Source organism: Cherax quadricarinatus, unplaced genomic scaffold, assembly GCF_038502225.1.
Source record: "Cherax quadricarinatus isolate ZL_2023a unplaced genomic scaffold, ASM3850222v1 Contig73, whole genome shotgun sequence".
Classification (NCBI taxonomy): domain Eukaryota; kingdom Metazoa; phylum Arthropoda; class Malacostraca; order Decapoda; family Parastacidae; genus Cherax; species Cherax quadricarinatus.
This window is the reverse complement of record NW_027195099.1, coordinates 380,392-398,659: the sequence shown is the minus strand read 5'-3', so window position 1 is coordinate 398,659 and position 18,268 is coordinate 380,392. Positions and strand designations below refer to the sequence as shown.

General features: G+C 46.1%; 1 protein-coding gene across 1 annotated transcript in view; it reads left to right on the top strand.

The window, feature by feature from the left end:
* The first annotated feature begins 541 nt into the window (after nt 1-541).
* LOC138851196 (cytochrome P450 4C1-like) overlaps nt 542-18,268 on the top strand; it is a 35,146-nt gene continuing 17,419 nt past the window's right edge. The window contains exon 1 of the mRNA XM_070080001.1: nt 542-727. Coding sequence (XP_069936102.1) covers nt 634-727 — 94 coding nt within the window. The 5' untranslated portion in view covers nt 542-633. The remainder of the gene's footprint in view (nt 728-18,268) is intronic.

The window sequence follows — 18,268 nt, the reverse complement described above, 5'->3', positions numbered from 1 at the left end:
CGTTTTGCTGCCCAACTCACATGAAATGTATGTGTATTTGCGGCGATGCGCAAGCCGACCACATGGTGTACATAGTCTTAAATGGAGGAGATTCACAGCCTTTGATATATTGTACCAATGTATTCATGTTTGTGTTTTCTGTCAATGTCTTCTGTCTATTAATAAAGTTAGCATGTAATATAGAATATAGGGGGTAGTAGAAGAAAATATTCCAACAGCTTTGGAGAGAACCTTGAGTTTTCTCTGAGGTACGTTTATTCTCTTCTCCGAGGATGAGGATCCCCAGTAAAGTTCTAGAGGTGGTACCTTCCTGTATATATATATATATATAAGTATATATATATATATATATATATATATATATATATATATATATATATATATATATATATATATATATATATATATATATATATATATATATATATATATATAAATAAATATATATATATATATATACTTTGTTGCTTCACATTTATTATGTAACGACCATTGTTTTCCTCCCTGGAATTTTTAAATTGCTTTGTTATCATCTTTAATAAAAGTTTTGCCACCCAGGATCGAGTACAGGAAGAAGTAGACGACATATTTGGCAAGAGTGACGCCCCCGCCACTCTGGACGATGTTCGCCAGATGAAGTACACTGAGATGTGCATCAAGGAGAGCATCAGGATCTTCCCTCCTGTTCCCATTGTCTTTAGAGAAATAAAAGAGGACGTTGTTATAAGTAAGAATAATTTTTTATTCAGTAATGGAGGTAGAAGAATGTTTCCTAAGAAACTGAGGTTATTATCTCTGGATGGAAATGGCGAATATTTTTTTTTTTTTTATTCGCCGGTATTCTCCCGGCCCGTATTATCTTTTTTATTTTTTTTTTTTATTTTTTTTTATTCGCCGGTATTCTCATTTTATTATTATTATTATTATTAATTATTCGCCGGTATTCTCCCGGCCCGGGCCTTTTCCAAGTGGTGGCCTTGCCTTGGCTCCCTCTTTAGGGAGTGTCTGAGACCTAAGTCTCCCATGGGAGGAGGCACAAGTACCTCCTCATCTTTGGGACCAACTGTCCCCAGGCCTAGCAACAAGCTAGGCCTCTCTGGTGCCATCCCCGCCCCAAGGGGACTAATGGGAATGACAGTCTGGTGAGCTGTAAGCTCGGGCTCAGGCACCTACCCTACCCTAGAAGGGTCTTGTGAGCTAAAAGCTCGGGCTCAGGCACCTACCCTATCCTAGAAGGGTCTTGTGAGCTAAAAGCTCGGGCTCAGGCACCTACCCTACCCTAGAAGGTACTTGTGAGCTAAAGGCTCGGGCTCAGGCACCTACCCTACACTAGAAGGGTCTTGTGAGCTAAAAGCTCGGGCTCAGGCACCTACCCTACCCTAGAAGGTACTTGTGAGCTAAAGGCTCGGGCTCAGGCACCTACCCTACACTAGAAGGGTCTTGTGAGCTAAAAGCTCGGGCTCAGGTACGTACCCTACCCTAGAAGGGTCTTGTGAGCTAAAAGCTCGGGCTCAGGGACCTACCCTACCCTAGAAGGGTCTTGTGAGCTATAAGCTCGGGCTCAGGCACCTACCCTACCCTAGAAGGGTCTTGTGAGCTAAAAGCTCGGGCTCAGGCACCTACCCTACCCTAGAAGGGTCTTGTGAGCTATAAGCTCGGGCTCAGGTACCTACCCTACCCTAGAAGGGTCTTGTGAGCTAAAAGCTCGGGCTCAGGCACATACCCTACCCTAGAAGGGTCTTGTGAGCTAAAAGCTCAGGCTTCAGGCACCTACCCTACCCTAGAAGGGACTTGTGAGCTAAGAGCTCGGGCTCAGGCACCTACCCTACCCTAGAAGGGTCTTGTGAGCTAAAAGCTCGGGCTCAGGCACCTACCCTACCCTAGAAGGGTCTTGTGAGCCAAAAGCTCGTGCTCAGGTACCTACCCTACCCTAGAAGGGTCTTGTGAGCCAAAAGCTCGGGCTCAGGCACCTACCCTACCCTTGAAGGGTCTTGTGAGCCAAAAGCTCCGGTTCAGGCACCTACCCTACCCTAGAAGGGTCTTGTGAGCCAAAAGCTCGGGCTCAGGCACCTACCCTACCCTAGAAGGGTCTTGTGAGCCAAAAGCTCGGGCTCCTGCACCTACCCTACCCTAGAAGGTTCTTGTGAGCCAAAAGCTCGGGCTCAGGCACCTACCCTACCCTAGAAGGGTCTTATGAGCCAAAAGCTAGGGCTCAGGCACATACCCTACCCTAGAAGGGTCTTGTGAGCCAAAAACTTGGGCTCAGGCACCTACCCTACCCTAGAAGGGTATTGTGAGCCAAAAGCTCGGGCTCAGGCACCTACCCTACCCTAGATGGGTTTTGTGAGCCAAAAGCTCGGGCTCAGGCACCTACCCTGCCCTAGAAGGGTCTTGTGAGCCAAAAGCTCGGGCTCAGGCGCCTACCCTGCCCTAGAAGGGTCTTGTGAGCCAAAAGCTCGGCCTCAGGCACCTACCCTACCCTAGAAGGGTCTTGTGAGCCAAAAGCTCGGGCTCAGGCACCTACCCTGCCCTAGAAGGGTCTTGTGAGCCAAAAGCTCGGGCTCAGGCACCTACCCTGTCCTAGAAGGGTCTTGTGAGCCAAAAGCTCGGGCTCAGGCACCTACCCTGCCCTAGAAGGGTCTTGTGAGCCAAAAGCTCGGGCTCAGGCACCTTCCCTGCCCTAGAAGGGTCTTGTGAGCCAAAAGCTCGGGCTCAGGCACCTACCCTACCCTAGAAGGGTCTTGTGAGCCAAAAGCTCGGGCTCCTGCACCTACCCTACCCTAGAAGGTTCTTGTGAGCCAAAAGCTCGGGCTCAGGCACCTACCCTATCCTAGAAGGGTCTTATGAGCCAAAAGCTAGGGCTCAGGCACCTACCCTACCCTAGAAGGATCTTGTGAGCCAAAAACTTGGGCTCAGGCACCTACCCTACCCTAGAAGGGTATTGTGAGCCAAAAGCTCGGGCTCAGGCACCTACCCTACCTTAGATGGGTCTTGTGAGCCAAAAGCTCGGGCTCAGGCACCTACCCTGCCCTAGAAGGGTCTTGTGAGCCAAAAGCTCGGGCTCAGGCGCCTACCCTGCCCTAGAAGGGTCTTGTGAGCCAAAAGCTCGGCCTCAGGCACCTACCCTACCCTAGAAGGGTCTTGTGAGCCAAAAGCTCGGGCTCAGACACCTACCCTGCCCTAGAAGGGTCTTGTGAGCCAAAAGCTCGGGCTCAGGCACCTACCCTGTCCTAGAAGGGTCTTGTGAGCCAAAAGCTCGGGCTCAGGCACCTACCCTGCCCTAGAAGGGTCTTGTGAGCCAAAAGCTCGGGCTCAGGCACCTTCCCTGCCCTAGAAGGGTCTTGTGAGCCAAAAGCTCGGGCTCAGGCACCTACCCTACCCTAGAAGGGTCTTGTGAGCCAAAAGCTCGGGCTCAGGCACCTACCCTGCCCTAGAAGGGTCTTGTGAGCCAAAAGCTCGGGCACAGGCACCTACCCTACCCTAGAAGGGTCTTGTGAGCCAAAAGCTCGGGCTCAGGCACCTACCCTACCCAAGAAGGGTCTTGTGAGCCAAAAGCTCGGGCTCAGGCACCTAACTTACCCTAGAAGTGTCTTGTGAGCCAAAAGCTCGGGCTCAGGCACCTACCCTACCCTAGAAGGGTCTTGTGAGCCAAAAGCTCGGGCTCAGGCACCTACCCTACCCTAGAAGGTACTTGTGAGCCAAAAGCTCGGGCTCAGGCACCTACCCTACCCTAGAAGAGTCTTGTGAGCCAAAAGCTCGGGCTCAGGCACCTACTCTACCCTAGAAGGGTCTTGTGAGCCTAAAGCTCGGGCTCAGGCACCTACCCTACCCTAGAAGGGTCTTGTGTGCCAAAAGCTCGGGCTCAGGCACCTACCCTACCTTAGAAGGGTCTTGTGAGCCTAAAGCTCGGGCTCAGGCACCTTCCCTACCCTAGAAGGGTCTTGTGAGCCAAAAGCTCGGGCTCAGGCACCTACCCTACCCTAGAAGGGTCTTGTGAGCCAAAAGCTCGGGCTCAGGCACCTACCCTACCCTAGAAGGGTCTTGTGAGCCAAAAGCTCGGGCTCAGGCACCTACCCTACCCTAGAAGGGTCTTGTGAGCCAAAAGCTCGGGCTCAGGCACCTACCCTACCCTAGAAGGGTCTTGTGAGCCAAAAGCTCGGGCTCAGGCACCTACCCTACCCTAGAAGGGTCTTGTGAGCCAAAAGCTCGGGCTCAGGCACCTACCCTACCCTAGAAGGGTCTTGTGAGCCAAAAGCTCGGGCTCAGGCACCTACCCTACCCTAGAAGGGTCTTGTGAGCCAAAAGCTCGGGCTCAGGCACCTACCCTACCCTAGAAGGGTCTTGTGAGCCAAAAGCTCGGGCACAGGCACCTACCCTACCCTAGAAGGGTCTTGTGAGCCAAAAGCTCGGGCTCAGGCACCTACCCTACCCAAGAAGGGTCTTGTGAGCCAAAAGCTAGGGCTCAGGCACCTAACTTACCCTAGAAGTGTCTTGTGAGCCAAAAGCTCGGGCTCAGGCACCTACCCTGCCCTAGAAGGGTCTTGTGAGCCAAAAGCTCGGGCTCAGGCACCTACCCTACCCTAGAAGGTACTTGTGAGCCAAAAGCTCGGGCTCAGGCACCTACCCTACCCTAGAAGAGTCTTGTGAGCCAAAAGCTCGGGCTCAGGCACCTACTCTACCCTAGAAGGGTCTTGTGAGCCTAAAGCTCGGGCTCAGGCACCTACCCTACCCTAGAAGGGTCTTGTGTGCCAAAAGCTCGGGCTCAGGCACCTACCCTACCTTATAAGGGTCTTGTGAGCCTAAAGCTCGGGCTCAGGCACCTTCCCTACCCTAGAAGGGTCTTGTGAGCCAAAAGCTCGGGCTCAGGCACCTACCCTACCCTAGAAGGGTCTTGTGAGCCAAAAGCTCGGGCTCAGGCACCTACCCTACCCTAGAAGGGTCTTGTGAGCCAAAAGCTAGGGCTCAGGCACCTACCCTACCCTAAAAGGGTCTTGTGAGCCAAAAGCTCGGGCTCAGGCACCTACCCTACCCTAGAAGGGTCTTGTGAGCCAAAAGCTCGGGCTCAGGCACCTACCCTACCCTAGAAGGGTCTTGTGAGCCAAAAGCTCGGGCTCAGGCACCTACCCTACCCTAGAAGGGTCTTGTGAGCCAAAAGCTCGGGCTCAGGCACCTACCCTACCCTAGAAGGGTCTTGTGAGCCAAAAGCTCGGGCTCAGGCACCTACCCTACCCTAGAAGGGTCTTGTGAGCCAAAAGCTCGGGCTCAGGCACCTACCCTACCCTAGAAGGGTCTTGTGAGCCAAGAGCTCGGGCTCAGGCACCTACCCTACCCTAGAAGGGTCTTGTGAGTCAAAAGCTCGGGCTCAGGCACCTACCCTACCCTAGAAGGGTCTTTTGAGCTAAAAGCTCGGGCTCAGGCACCTACCCTACCCTAGAAGGGTCTTGTGAGCCAAAAGCTCGGGCTCAGGCACCTACCCTACCCTAGAAGGGTCTTGTGAGTCAAAAGCTCGGGCTCAGGCACCTACCCTACCCTAGAAGGGTCTTGTGAGCCAAAAGCTCGGGCTCAGGCACCTACCCTACCCTAGAAGGGTTAGGCATGGTGTCGATCCATTTTTGTTTTTTTATTCGCCGGTATTCTCCCGGCCCGGGTCTTTTCCAAGTAGTGGTGACCCGGCCTTGACTCTCTATCTGGGGAGTATCTGGAGACTTAAGTCTCCCATGGGAGGAGGTACAAGTACCCCCTCATCTTTGGGACCAATTTCTTTTATATTTATTTTTATTAAAGATTAGCCGGTATTCTCCCGGCCCGGGCCTTTTCCAAGTGGTGGCCCGGCCTTGGCTCCTTCTTTAGGGAGTGTCTGAGACGTAAGTCTCCCATGGGAGGAGGCACAAGGACCTCCTCATCTTTGGGACTAACTGTCCCCAGGCCTAGCCACAAGCTAGGCCTCTGGTCTGTCATCCCCGCCCTAAGGGGGCAAATGGGAATGACAGTCTTATTAAACATATGTTATATAATTTGTTTGTTTTTAACTTCTCTGTGTTCTTATACAAAATATATTACATGTGATGACCTTCTTTTTTGTTTTTACAAAATAAGAACATATTTAAAAATAAATAATTACTTAGTTTAATTAAAATTCACAACCATTATATCCCATAATTGGTTGAGTAGTCTCAGGAATGTTCAAGTTATCTGCATCATTACTTATTATTTTATTCTTCTTAGGTGGGGAGTACAATGCATGCACTGTACTCCCCACCCTCTAAGATAACATACACTCTAACAGCATGTCAAGTCATAGAAACCACTTGTGTCTGTTCAATCCGATCTAATATGCTTACACGAGCTTGCTGGGGCTCAATCCCCTACAACTCAGTATCTGTTTACCCTCTGTCCTCTAACCATTCCTCAGATGACCTCCAGCCCTACTTCTTCCTCAGATTTATACACACTTTTGGTAATCTTATTCTGCTCCATGTTTCTTAAATGTCATAACTGCCTCAGCATCCCCTCCTCAGCTAGGTTAGGTTAGGTAAGGTTCGTCAGGAAACAGGACAAATGTTTCCTGACGCGGGTCTTAGTCAGATGATGACCCGCCTTTGGAGCTTTTGGTCATCTGACCGAGGCCTTCCGCTGGTTAATTATACCTATGGTAACCATAATTTATCTTTTAATTTTTATGCTCCCATTTCTCTATGTAATATTTACTCCACACATTACTTTCAAACATTTCCACTGCCTCCAGCCTCCTCACTGCAACGTTTAAACCCCATGAATAACACCCTTATAAAAGTGCTGGTACGTTCATGCTCTGCTACGATCACTTTTTTTTCGCCTTTATAGATAGACTTTTTTCACAGATCCCCCCCCCCCCAAAAAAAAAAGCCTACCAGTTTCTCTTTGTCTATTTCATGGTTCACTTTTTTCATAGATGTATCTGCTGACACGTCCATTCACAAATATCGGAACATATTCACTTCTTCCATTCTCCCTACCTCCAAATACAAATACAATAAATGATTTAATTTGGCTTTAGATTGTTGATTGTGATTGTAAATTTAATTTTGGTATAACTACTTTAAAATTTTCTCCCCATGAAGAATAACGTATGTATGTAGTTTTAATTTTGAAATAGTTTACTACCACAAGCCAAATAGATGGCACATGTTGATTGTGTTGCAGAACAATGCAAATCTTGATGATTTGATTTAGTGTCTCAATGTGGCAATCAAGAGGAAAATTGCCTGTTCCAGTTTTGGGTTTCGTTCGACTTTTCAGGAGCTTCAATAGATACATAATCTGTCTTAAAATATTAGTTTATTGAATACATGTTTATTAAATAACAAAAAAAGGCACAATACCGTGACTGGAACGATACACAAATAACCCGCACATAAAAGAGAGAAGCTTACGACGACGTTTCGGTCCGACTTGGACCATTTACAAAGTCACACTAACCACTACTAAAATTCGCTGCCTGACCACGGTAGTGTGCGGTAGTGCTCTGCACCCCTCTGTTGTTTGTAGGCGAGCGCCCTTGTCAGTTACCTGGCTGCAGTGGTGTGAAGTGGTGCTGTCACACCTCGGCTGACAACTTAGGTGCACTGTGATCGTCAAGATGGCGGTTAGTCTGAGACGAAGGATAAATACTGTAGGCATCGAGCTACTTAAAGGAACGATAACGCCCAGTTCTGCGCAAGTCTTATTGCCAAAGATCATACGGGAGACTTATCGAGTACAAGATAGTGACTTGTATGGTGTAGCATTGAACGGAGGACAACGAATTTTCGTCAAACTGCTATCAGCAACGGTTTATGAATCGTTAGTCACCAGGTTTCAGGACGTGAGTCTTAACGTCACACCAGCTGTCACTGTAAGAATGATAGATGTTTCACGGTATTATACATGGATCAAGTTACGCAACGTTCCCTTTGAGGCGGACGAGGCGGATATAAGGAAAGTTTTTGAGAAGCATGGGACGGTGCATTATGCTCAACATGGTACGTGGGCGGCAGGAGCCTATGCTGGTTTTCCAGAGGGTTCTTTCAACCTCAAAATGACTTTGAGGCACCCAATACCATCCTATGTGTACCTACAAGATTTCAGGACGCAGGTAATGGTAATGTACCCAGGACAACGACGTACGTGCCGCCTATGTGGTGAGTATGATCACATAGCGGCGACCTGTGACAAGCGAAGACATGTGCCTGGACCTGTGGTGGACGTCGCAGCCCCTGCTTCAAAGGTGGCAAGTGAGGAACAAACATCGGATGGAGGGCGTGGTGTTTTGTGGAGCGAGATAGTGGATCGGGCACACAGGACTGGTGATGAGTTGGAGTCCCGCCCCCAACTGCCTGATCAGGTGTCGTCTCCTGTGGATAAGGAGGAGCAGCAAGTACAAGAGAAGGTTCTTGAGATTGAGGAGGAATTGGTGGAGGTGTTGAAGACGTTGTCACCACCAGAGAGGGATGTTACATCTGAGCGTGGTGTCATTGGAGAATCGTCGCTTCCAGAAAGTCTGAGACATGATAATTTGGGACGTGATGGTGGTTTGGAGTCGTCCATTGACTCATTACACCATTCTCAGGTGGAGGTGGAGGTTCATCGAGAGGTAACATCTGATCAAGATATGTGCAACATGACTGTCACGAGAAAGAGGGCGGCTACATCAGATTCTGATGACGTCCTTACGCCTGCACAAAGGCCTGGGAAACAGACTGAGGTGAAGTGTGAAGGTAGTGGTGTAGGTGGTGGTAGCCATGATAGGAGGCACCGGAAGAAGGGGGGAGGGAAAGAGAGCACTCTGAAGGTGTTGAACGTAAATTCAAGCTCTGGAGTTGTAAAGAGTGATGAGAGGAAGCAGGGGTGGAAACTTTAATAGGCCTTAGGTGTATGTCTGTAAATGTTAATGGGTTATGTAGCGGTATGAAGAGAGATTGGTTTCGTAATTTTCTGAATAAATCTAGAGTGGATGTTGTGTTCCTGCAGGAGCACAATTTCAAAGAGGGTAGGGTGTTGGAGGTGGCAGGATTTCGGGTAGTTACCCTGCCATCTCCCCGTCTAAAAGGTGGTGTGGGAATTTTAATAAGGGAGACGAGCCCGTTTGTTTTGCAGAGAAGCGAGGGAGGAGGGGGAGGGAGGGTGTTGCGTGTGGATGGGTGGTGGATGGGTAAGCGTGTGTCTTTTGTGAGTGTGTATGCGCCGGCAGAAAATAACATAAAGGTAAAGAATGATTTTGTGTGTGAGGATCTTGTGTTTTTCTTAAGTGCACTGCCAGAGGTGGCGATAGTTGGTGGGGACTGGAATAGTGTAATCAGGGTGGCTGATGTGGACCCAAGAGGGGCTGGATATATGTCTGTGGCTCTTAGGGATTTATTAAGGGATGTTAGGTTACGTGATGCCTTTGGGGGAGCGGTGTGGGAGACTGAATATACGTTTGTTAGGAGTGGTTATGCTGCGAGACTAGATAGAGTGTACCTTTCTCAGGGAGTGGACGTGAAATCTTTCAGTACTGTTGAGGCTACAATGTCAGATCATAGGGGAGTGGTGGTGGAGGCTGGGTGGGGGACGCTCGCGGACATATATAGAAGTTATTGGAAATTAAATATAAGTGTGTTAGGTGATGAGGAGGGGTTGGAGGGGTTTTCAGTCCTATGGAGGGAGCTTAGTGTGGAAGAACAGGGAGTGGATGACATTGTGACATGGTGGGATAGTGTCGCAAAGGAAAGGATTAGAAAGTTTTATGTGAGAGAAGGAAAACGTATTAATAATTTAAAATATGGACTGGCTAACTATTTAGAGGATAGGTTAAGAGGTTGCTATGGGAGGGGGGTGGGTGGGAATAATTTTCCTATGGATGAAATAGCTGAAATAAAGGGGAGGTTGAGGGTGTGGCAAAATGAAAGGTTTCAAGCTGTAAGGATGCAGGCAGGGGTGGAGGAAGTGCTTTGGGGCGACAAGCCGTCAGCGTGTGTTTTGCGGCATCAAAAGCAAAGGCAGGCGCTGGCGGCTATACCATGTTTAGAGGTAACAGAGATGGTTGGGAATTATAGAGTAGGGCAGGAGATACGAACCACGAAGGGAATGTGTGCGTATGCGGAGGCTTGGTACGAGAAGTACTGGAACAGTGGGGGGGTGGGTGACGGGGCATTGGACAAGGTGTGTACGTATGTGACGTGTAATTTAGGAAATAGTGATCGAAAGGCTTTAGGTGGGACGATTACGGCAGAGGAAATAGAGAATGCGTTAAGGAGAATGAGGAAGGGGAAAGCTCCCGGTATTGATGGTCTCCCGGTAGAATTTTATTTACAACATTGGGCGTTGATAAAGGAATTTATAGTTAGGTTATTTAATAGTATGAAGGAGAAGGGTAAGTTGGGGGAGAAGCAGGAAACAGCAGTAGTAGTGTTGGTCCTGAAGGTCAAGGGGCAGCCCACCCTTCGGGAGTACCGAGCCATATCACTGATGTGTGCAGACTATAAGGTGTTTGCAAAAATTTTAGGTAATAGGTTCAAATGTGTAGTGGAGAGGGTGGTGTCAAAATCTCAGTTCGGGTTGCCGGGAAGGTCGATGATTGAAGGACATGGGATACTGAGAAGTTTTGTGGAAGCTAAGGGTGGGGGTGGAGGGGCGGCTTTGTTGGCTCTAGACTGGCAGGGAGCATATGATAGAGTGGAAAGGGGAGCTTTGCAGGTTATACTTAGGAGACAGGGTTTTGGGGAGGAAATAGTCGAGTGGGTAAATACGTTGTACAAGGGGGCGAAAATGAGGATACAGATTAATGGGTGTATGGGGAGGGAAATTGCAATGGGAAGAGGCCTTAGACAGGGATGCCCCATGTCCCAAATATTGTTTGCGTGTTTCCAGGACCCCTTTTATAGAATGGTTGACCGTAGCTTATGTACGCCATGTGAGGGAAGTGTGGGGGGTGGGAGGGCCTGGCCGGGGTTAATTGGATATGTTGACGACACCACTGTTCTCATTCGTGCAGGGATGTCAATGAGAGTGTTGGACGAGGTGGTGCAATTATTTGGAAGTGCCACGGGTATGCAGGTAAATAGTGCGAAGTCAAGGTGCATGGGGTTGGGTTCTTGGGTGGGGGGTGTGGGGGGGAGATGTAATGTTGTTAAAGAATGGGCGGTGTCTTTAAAGATTTGTGGTATTATTTATAGGGATGACATGGTTGCGGCGCGGAAAATTCGGATAGGTTATTGGAAAGGATCGTGGGGCGTCTAGGTGTTCTGAGACCCCAGCACCTAACTCTGATACAGCGAGTGATAGTCGTGAACATTTTATTGTATAGTAAGGTTTGGTATGTTGCAGCTGTGTTCCCAATTACAGGGACAGCGATTGCGGGGATACTAAGACGGGTGTACAAATTTTTATGGGGTTCACGTTGTGATTGGTTACGGAGGGAGGTTGTAATGTTACCTGTAAGTCAGGGTGGGTTGGGGTTGTTGGATTTGAGACGGAGGGCTAAATGTGTGTTTATTAAATGGGAAGTGTTGCGTGAGGGTGTGAACGCGGGGCGTTTGGGAAGGATACACGACAGGCTGGGTATGTGGTATCGAGGAATGGAGTTGAGGGAATGTGAAATAGTTTTGAGAACTGTGATGTTGGTTAGTTAACTGAGAAAGGTTCGTATAAGGGTTTTGTGTAGGTTACTTGTAGGTAGGTGCGTTGTCCCAGTTGAGGGTTTGTTCCCCATGTATGCGTGGAAGAGTATTTGGTTTAGATTTAGTAAATTGAAGTTAAAACCTCGGGCGCGTGAGGTGATGTTTCGTTTTCTGCATGGGATCCTTCCGTCTGGGGAGATATTACGAAACAGACAGGTTGTAGAGGGTGGGGGGTGTGGTATCTGTGGAGGGGATGAGACAGCGTTCCATGTAGTTTACTTTTGTGAAGGGCTAGAGGAGGTTAGGTGCTGGTTAAGTAGGTTGGTACAGAGGGTGGGGGGCCGTGGGGTGTCGGTTTTGCGTGCTCTAAGTCTAGATATGGGTGGGTTAGACGAGGGTGTCATAAGAGCTTTAGATTATATCATGGTAGATTATATATATATGTCGTGGGTGATGAGGGGGAGAGGGGATAGTGAGGAGAGAAGAAAGGTTCTTGTGGTAACGTTCTATAGTACGAGGTGTCGTAACAGAGATTTGTATGGGGGGAGGTGGGATCAGGCTTTCTCAGAGGGGTATAGAATGCTAACGTTAGGGATTCTCGTAAATCTGTGATTGGATATGAGTGAGTGAAGGGGTTTTCATAGGTTGGAGGGAGTCAGGGGGCAACAGCGGGCTCGCCTCCCAGGGGGGGGTCGTGAGAGTGTTGTGAATGTGGGTTTGGAATGGTTTCCTGGTTATTCATTGGGACTTTATGGCATCCAAGTGTGGATGTAGAGCTCAAGGTCTCGTTATGGTAGATATAACACTTTTCAGAATGTAGGTATAATATAGATTTTTTTATGTATAATTATGATGTGTATCAGTCTTGTATAACATGATTCTTGAGAAATAAGTTATTTGCGACATGAAGTGTGTTTTAGTTTGTATTTATGTCACGTGCTGGGTTTTTGCACGATGAGATATACTTATATACTGTTTTGCATTGTGCATACAGTGCATCTGATTAATGTGATTTTGTGAAAAATTTTGTGTACGTGTGGGTGTGTGTGTGTGGATGTGGGTGTGGGTGTGTGGGTGTGTATGTGTATATATATAAATATATATCTCTTTCTATTGTATTGAGCCTTTGTCATGGGTCAGACGTTATGTAATACTTTATATATGCATGATTGATTCTTTTTAAAGTTTATAATTATGGTCTGTACCCTGATACCGGTTTGGTGTTCATGCAAGTTCTTGATGTTAAGTTTTAGTCTGTATGGTATACAGACATATCTAGACAGTTTAGTGACGTAGGCCATTTGTCTGAAATTTGTATATGGGTGTATTGTAACAGTATAGAGCTTGTTATTGTGTTCTAAGCTGTATTCTTTTTCTGTTTATTTGTATGTTGGGATATGTTCAGCTGTATTGTTAGGGATAAGTATGTAGATTATCTAGTCAGATTATGATGTTAGGTTTTGGTTTTTTGATTAATGTGAAGGATGGGATTTAACTGATATAACTTCTTTGTATATTTTATGTTCAAGTGTATTGAACCTTTGTCAGATGTCATTTATATGTACAATTTATATACATGCAAGGTTTTGTATATATGTCAATTCATGACCCTGTGACATGTAATTTTGTTTTTAGTTATGTTCTTGATGTAAGTTTTTGTTGTAATATCTTGCGAGCATGTAGGTACAATCCGTTTGTCAGTTAATTTGATTAGGTTCCATACTGTTTCTTTATTTTTATGTTAAACTGTATTGGTTTTAAATAAAATATAAAAAAAAAACCACTACTACTACTACTACCACCACCTCTTCCTGCCTATATATAGCCGTCCTGCTCCACTTCTGGTTAGTGTGACTTTGTAAATGGTCCAAGTCGGACCGAAACGTCGTCGTAAGCTTCTCTCTTTTATGTGTGGGTTATTTGTGAACATGTTTATTGTTAGAAATAAAAATTATGAAACAAAGTGTAGAATGTAAGGGAAATATTTGGACGGTTTCAGGGAGAGAAATCACTAGCAGGTACAAAGGAGTCCCTCCTACATGATCTTACACAGGTTATGACACGGGGACAGGAAATGGGTCTCATCCTGAATCCATCCAAATGTGAAATCATCTCAGTCAATCAACAAGTGATAAATGCAGTGAGATCAAAACTACCAGGAGTAACAGTCATTGCCCCCACAAACAGTGTCTTGCTAGGAGCACCTCTGGGAAGCAATGCCATTGACACAATTCTCAGGAAGAAATTGGAAGAGTTTTAAGGAGAATGGAACAACAAATAGGCAATCTGGACACCCACGATGCCTTGTACCTTCTCACAAAGTGCTTGAGTCTGCCCAGGTTGACATATTTCCTAAGATGTGCACCTTCATATGATAACCCTATACTGCACGAATATGACAGTATCCTGAGGCAGATTTTTACGAGTACTTAACCTTACTCTAGAAGGCGGGCAGTGGAACCAAGCTACACTTCCAGGCAGACTAGGAAGCATTGGTGTCTGCAAGTCATCACAGATTGCACTACCTGCTTTTCTGTCCTCATGTATTGCATCCAGAGAGCTTGCAGCGATTCTCCCTGAACATCTCAGGGACAAGATTGGAGTCCAGGACCAAAAGTTCATTGACGGAGCCATGATCTGGGATAATCTAACGAGCTCTGAAACCAGACCTGCTCCCCCCAACAGCTACAAACAATCGCACTGGGATGGTCCAATAGTGGAAAATATAGCCTCAACAATGCTTCAGAGTGTGTCAGGGAAGGATAGAGCCCGCCTCCTGGCAGTGAGAGCACATCATGCAGGGGATTTTCTGTTGGCTGTTCCCAACTCCAGCCTTGGCACACTCGTCGACCCACAGACCATCCGCATCGGTGTTGCCCTTCGACTTGCCGCCCCTATTCTCGCCGAACGCAGGTGTATTTGTGGCAGTGAAGCAGCAGGCCGATTCGGGTACCACTGTTTTGTGTGCCGTAAATCCGAGGGAAAGATTGCAAGACATGAGGAGGTTAATAACATTATCAAGAGGAGCCTCACAACAGCTGGATGCCCAGCAGTAAGGGAGCCACCCCAGTTATGCAGACCTGATGGCAGCCAGAAGCGTCCAGATGGTATCACCCTTCAAGCCTGGACAGATGGGAAGCAGGTGGTGTGGGATTATACATGTGCTGATACCTATCTCCAATACACCAGGGAGGAAGGAGGGGCAGCTGCCAGCTTCAGGGAGTCCCAAAAGTCTAGAAAATATGGAGAACTTGCCAATCATTATATGTTTGTTCCCATAGGCTCAGAGACCCTTGGCTCATGGGGAAAGAATGCATCTAAATTCCTTAAGGAGCTGGGAAAAAGCCTCATCAGGGCAACTAGGAATCCCAGGGCAGCTAGTTTTCTGTTCCAGCGGTTCAGTGCGGCTGTTCAAAGGGGTAATGCCTGCTGTATTTTGGGCACACGCCCCAGCTCTGAGGAGCTGGAAGAGATTTTCGTCCTATAATCGGTGATACACACGTAACAACATGTACTGTACATGCCACCTTTATATCAACAATGCATCTCTTAAATCTTTTGTACCATATTATGTAATAAAATATTCCTACTGGTAAAAAAAAATATGAAAAAATAGGGTGGTAGGGAAAGTGGAATATTCAAACGGCTTCAGGAAGAAATTCAAATATTCTTCCTTGAAGCCTTTTTTATCCACTTCGAGGCTATGGGTCCCACAATTTGCACCAGAGGTGGACCCCATCCTGTATATATATATATATATATATATATATATATATATATATATATATATATATATATATATATATATATATATATATATATGTATGTATATATATGCAAGGAATTCGCAAGAGCAGGCGAAATATACACAAACACTGATCTCTGGCTTAAGGAGACTCGAACCTACTAACCTTGGAACAAGGTATGCAGTGCTTTACCAATCTACCTACACTGGACCAATACCTTGGAGTCCAGCTTGTACTAGACTTAGATCCAAGGCAGCCAGCTTTCAGGGAGAAGGCTTACAGCTTTTCATCTCATCCTGTGCATGCATCAGCCTTACTAGAGATATTAACAATGCAAGGAATTCGCAAGAGCAGGCGAAATATACACAAACACTGATCTCTGGCTGAAGGAGACTCGAACCTACGAACCTTGGAACAAGGTACGCAGTGCTTTACCAATCTACCCACACTGGACCAATACCTTGGAGTCCAGCTTGCGCTAGACTTTGATCCAAGGCAGCCAGCTTTCAGGGAGAAGGCTTACATCTTTTCATCTCATCAGCCAGAGATAAGTGTTCTGTGTATATTTCACCTGCTCTTGCGAATTCCTTGCATTGTTAATATCTCTAGTAAGGCTGATGCATGCAGGGGATGAGATGAAAAGCTGTAAGCCTTCTCCCTGAAAGCTGGCTGCCTTGGGTCAAAGTCTAGCGCAAGCTGGACTCCAAGGTATTGGTCCAGTTTGGGTAGATTGGTAAAGCACTGCATACCTTGTTCCAAGGTTCGTAGGTTCGAATCTCCTTCAGCCAGAGATCAGTGTTTATATATATATATATATATATATATATATATATATATATATATATATATATATATATATATATATTACTTTCAACAAACCGGTCGTATCTCAAGAAGGCAGAGTGACCCAAGAAGAGCAACGAAAGTTTCTCTTTTTAAATTTAGTAATTTATACAGAAGAAGGGGTTATTAGCCCCTTGCTCCCAGCATTTTAGCGGCCTCTTACAACACGCCTGGCTTACGGAGGAAGAATTCTGGTCCACTTCATCATGGAGATAAGAGTAATTAAACAGGAACAAGAACTAGAAAGAAAATTAAATAAAACCCAAAGGGGTGTATTTATATATGCTTGTACATGTATGTGTAGTGTGACCTAAGTGTAAGTAGAAATAGCAAGACATACGTGAAATCTTGCATGTTTATGAGACAGACGAAAGACACCGGTAACCCTACCATCATGTAAAACAATTACAGGCTCTCGTTTTACACTCACTTGGCAGGAAGATAGTGCCTCCATGGGTGGTTGCTGTCTAACAACCTCTACCTTATTTATATAAAGCGTCATATGGTTCTCGCTTACCATGAGGAAGGCCAATACAACATGGGTTCGAGTCCTTGGCTAGCGCAGTGTTGTTATTGATCAATACCACTCGTTTGTGATTACAATAATATATAAATGCTGCTCGTGAGGCTAATACACCAAACAGGGATGAGAATGAAATTAGCTTAGAAGCTCCCACACCTCAATATGCCGTCGGATGGCGGCCCAACAGCTAGCTGTGTGCTTGCTGAGCCATTCTTGTAGGGCTGGGTGGTCGTGTGGATTAAAGTGTCATGTGGTTCTCGCTTACCATGAGTCAGGCCAGTACAACATGGGTTCGAATCCTTGGCTAGCACAGTGGGGGGTTGAAGAGGGTTGGAATAGTTTTAAAAATGTAGTATTAGAATATGGGGCAGAAGTTTGTGGTTATAGGAAAGTGGGGGCAGGAGGAAAGAGGAGTGATTGGTGGAATGATGAAGTAAAGGGTGTGATAAAAGAGAAAAAGTTCGCTTAAGAGTTTTTTATAAAGCAGAAGTGTTATAAGAAGAGTTGAGTATATGGAGAGCAAAAGAAAGGTGAAGAAATTGGTGAGAGAGTGCAAAAGGAGAGCAGATGATAGAGTGGGAGAGGCACTGTCAAGAAATTTTAATGAAAATAAGAAAAAAAATTGAAGTGAGTTAAACAAGTTAAGAAAGCCTAGGGAACAAATGTATTTGTCAGTTAAAAACAGAGTAGGAGAGTAAGTAGATGGGGAGATGGAGGATTTGGGTAGATGACGAGAATATTTTGAGGTCCTTTTAAATGTCGACGAAGAAAGGGAGGCGGTAATTTCATGCACTGGACAGGGAGGTATACCATCTTTTAGGAGTGAAGAAGAACAGGATGTGAGTGTAGGGGAAGTGCGTGAGGCATTACGTAGAATGAAAGGGGGTAAAGCAGCTGGAACTGACGGGATCATGACAGAAATGTTAAAAGCAGGGGGAAATATAGTGTTGGAGAGGTTGGTATTTTTGTTTAATAAATATATGAAAGAGGGGAAGGTACCTAGAGGTTGGCAGAGAGCATGTATAGTCCTTTTATATAAAAAGAAGAGGGACAAAAGAGATTGTAAAAATTATAGAGGAATAAGTTTACTGAGTATTCCAGGAAAAGTGTACGGTAGGGTTATAATTGAGAGAATTAGATGTAAGACAGAATGTAGGATTGCGGATGAGCAACGGGTGTTTAGAGTAGGTACGGGATGTGTAGATCAAGTGTTAACATTGAAGCATATATGTGAACAGTATTTAGATAAAAGTAGGGAAGTTTTTATTGCATTTATGGATTTAGAAAAGGCATATGATAGAGTGGATAGGGGAGCAATGTGGCAGATGATGCAAGTGTATGAAATAGGTGGTAAGTTATTAAATGCTGTAAAGAGTTTTTATGATGATGGTGAGGCTCAGGTTAGGGTGTGTAGAAGAGAGGGAGACTACTTCCCGGTAAAAGTAGGTCTTAGACAGGGATGTGTAATGTCACCACGGTTGTTTAGTATATATATATATATATATATATATATATATATATATATATATATATATATATAT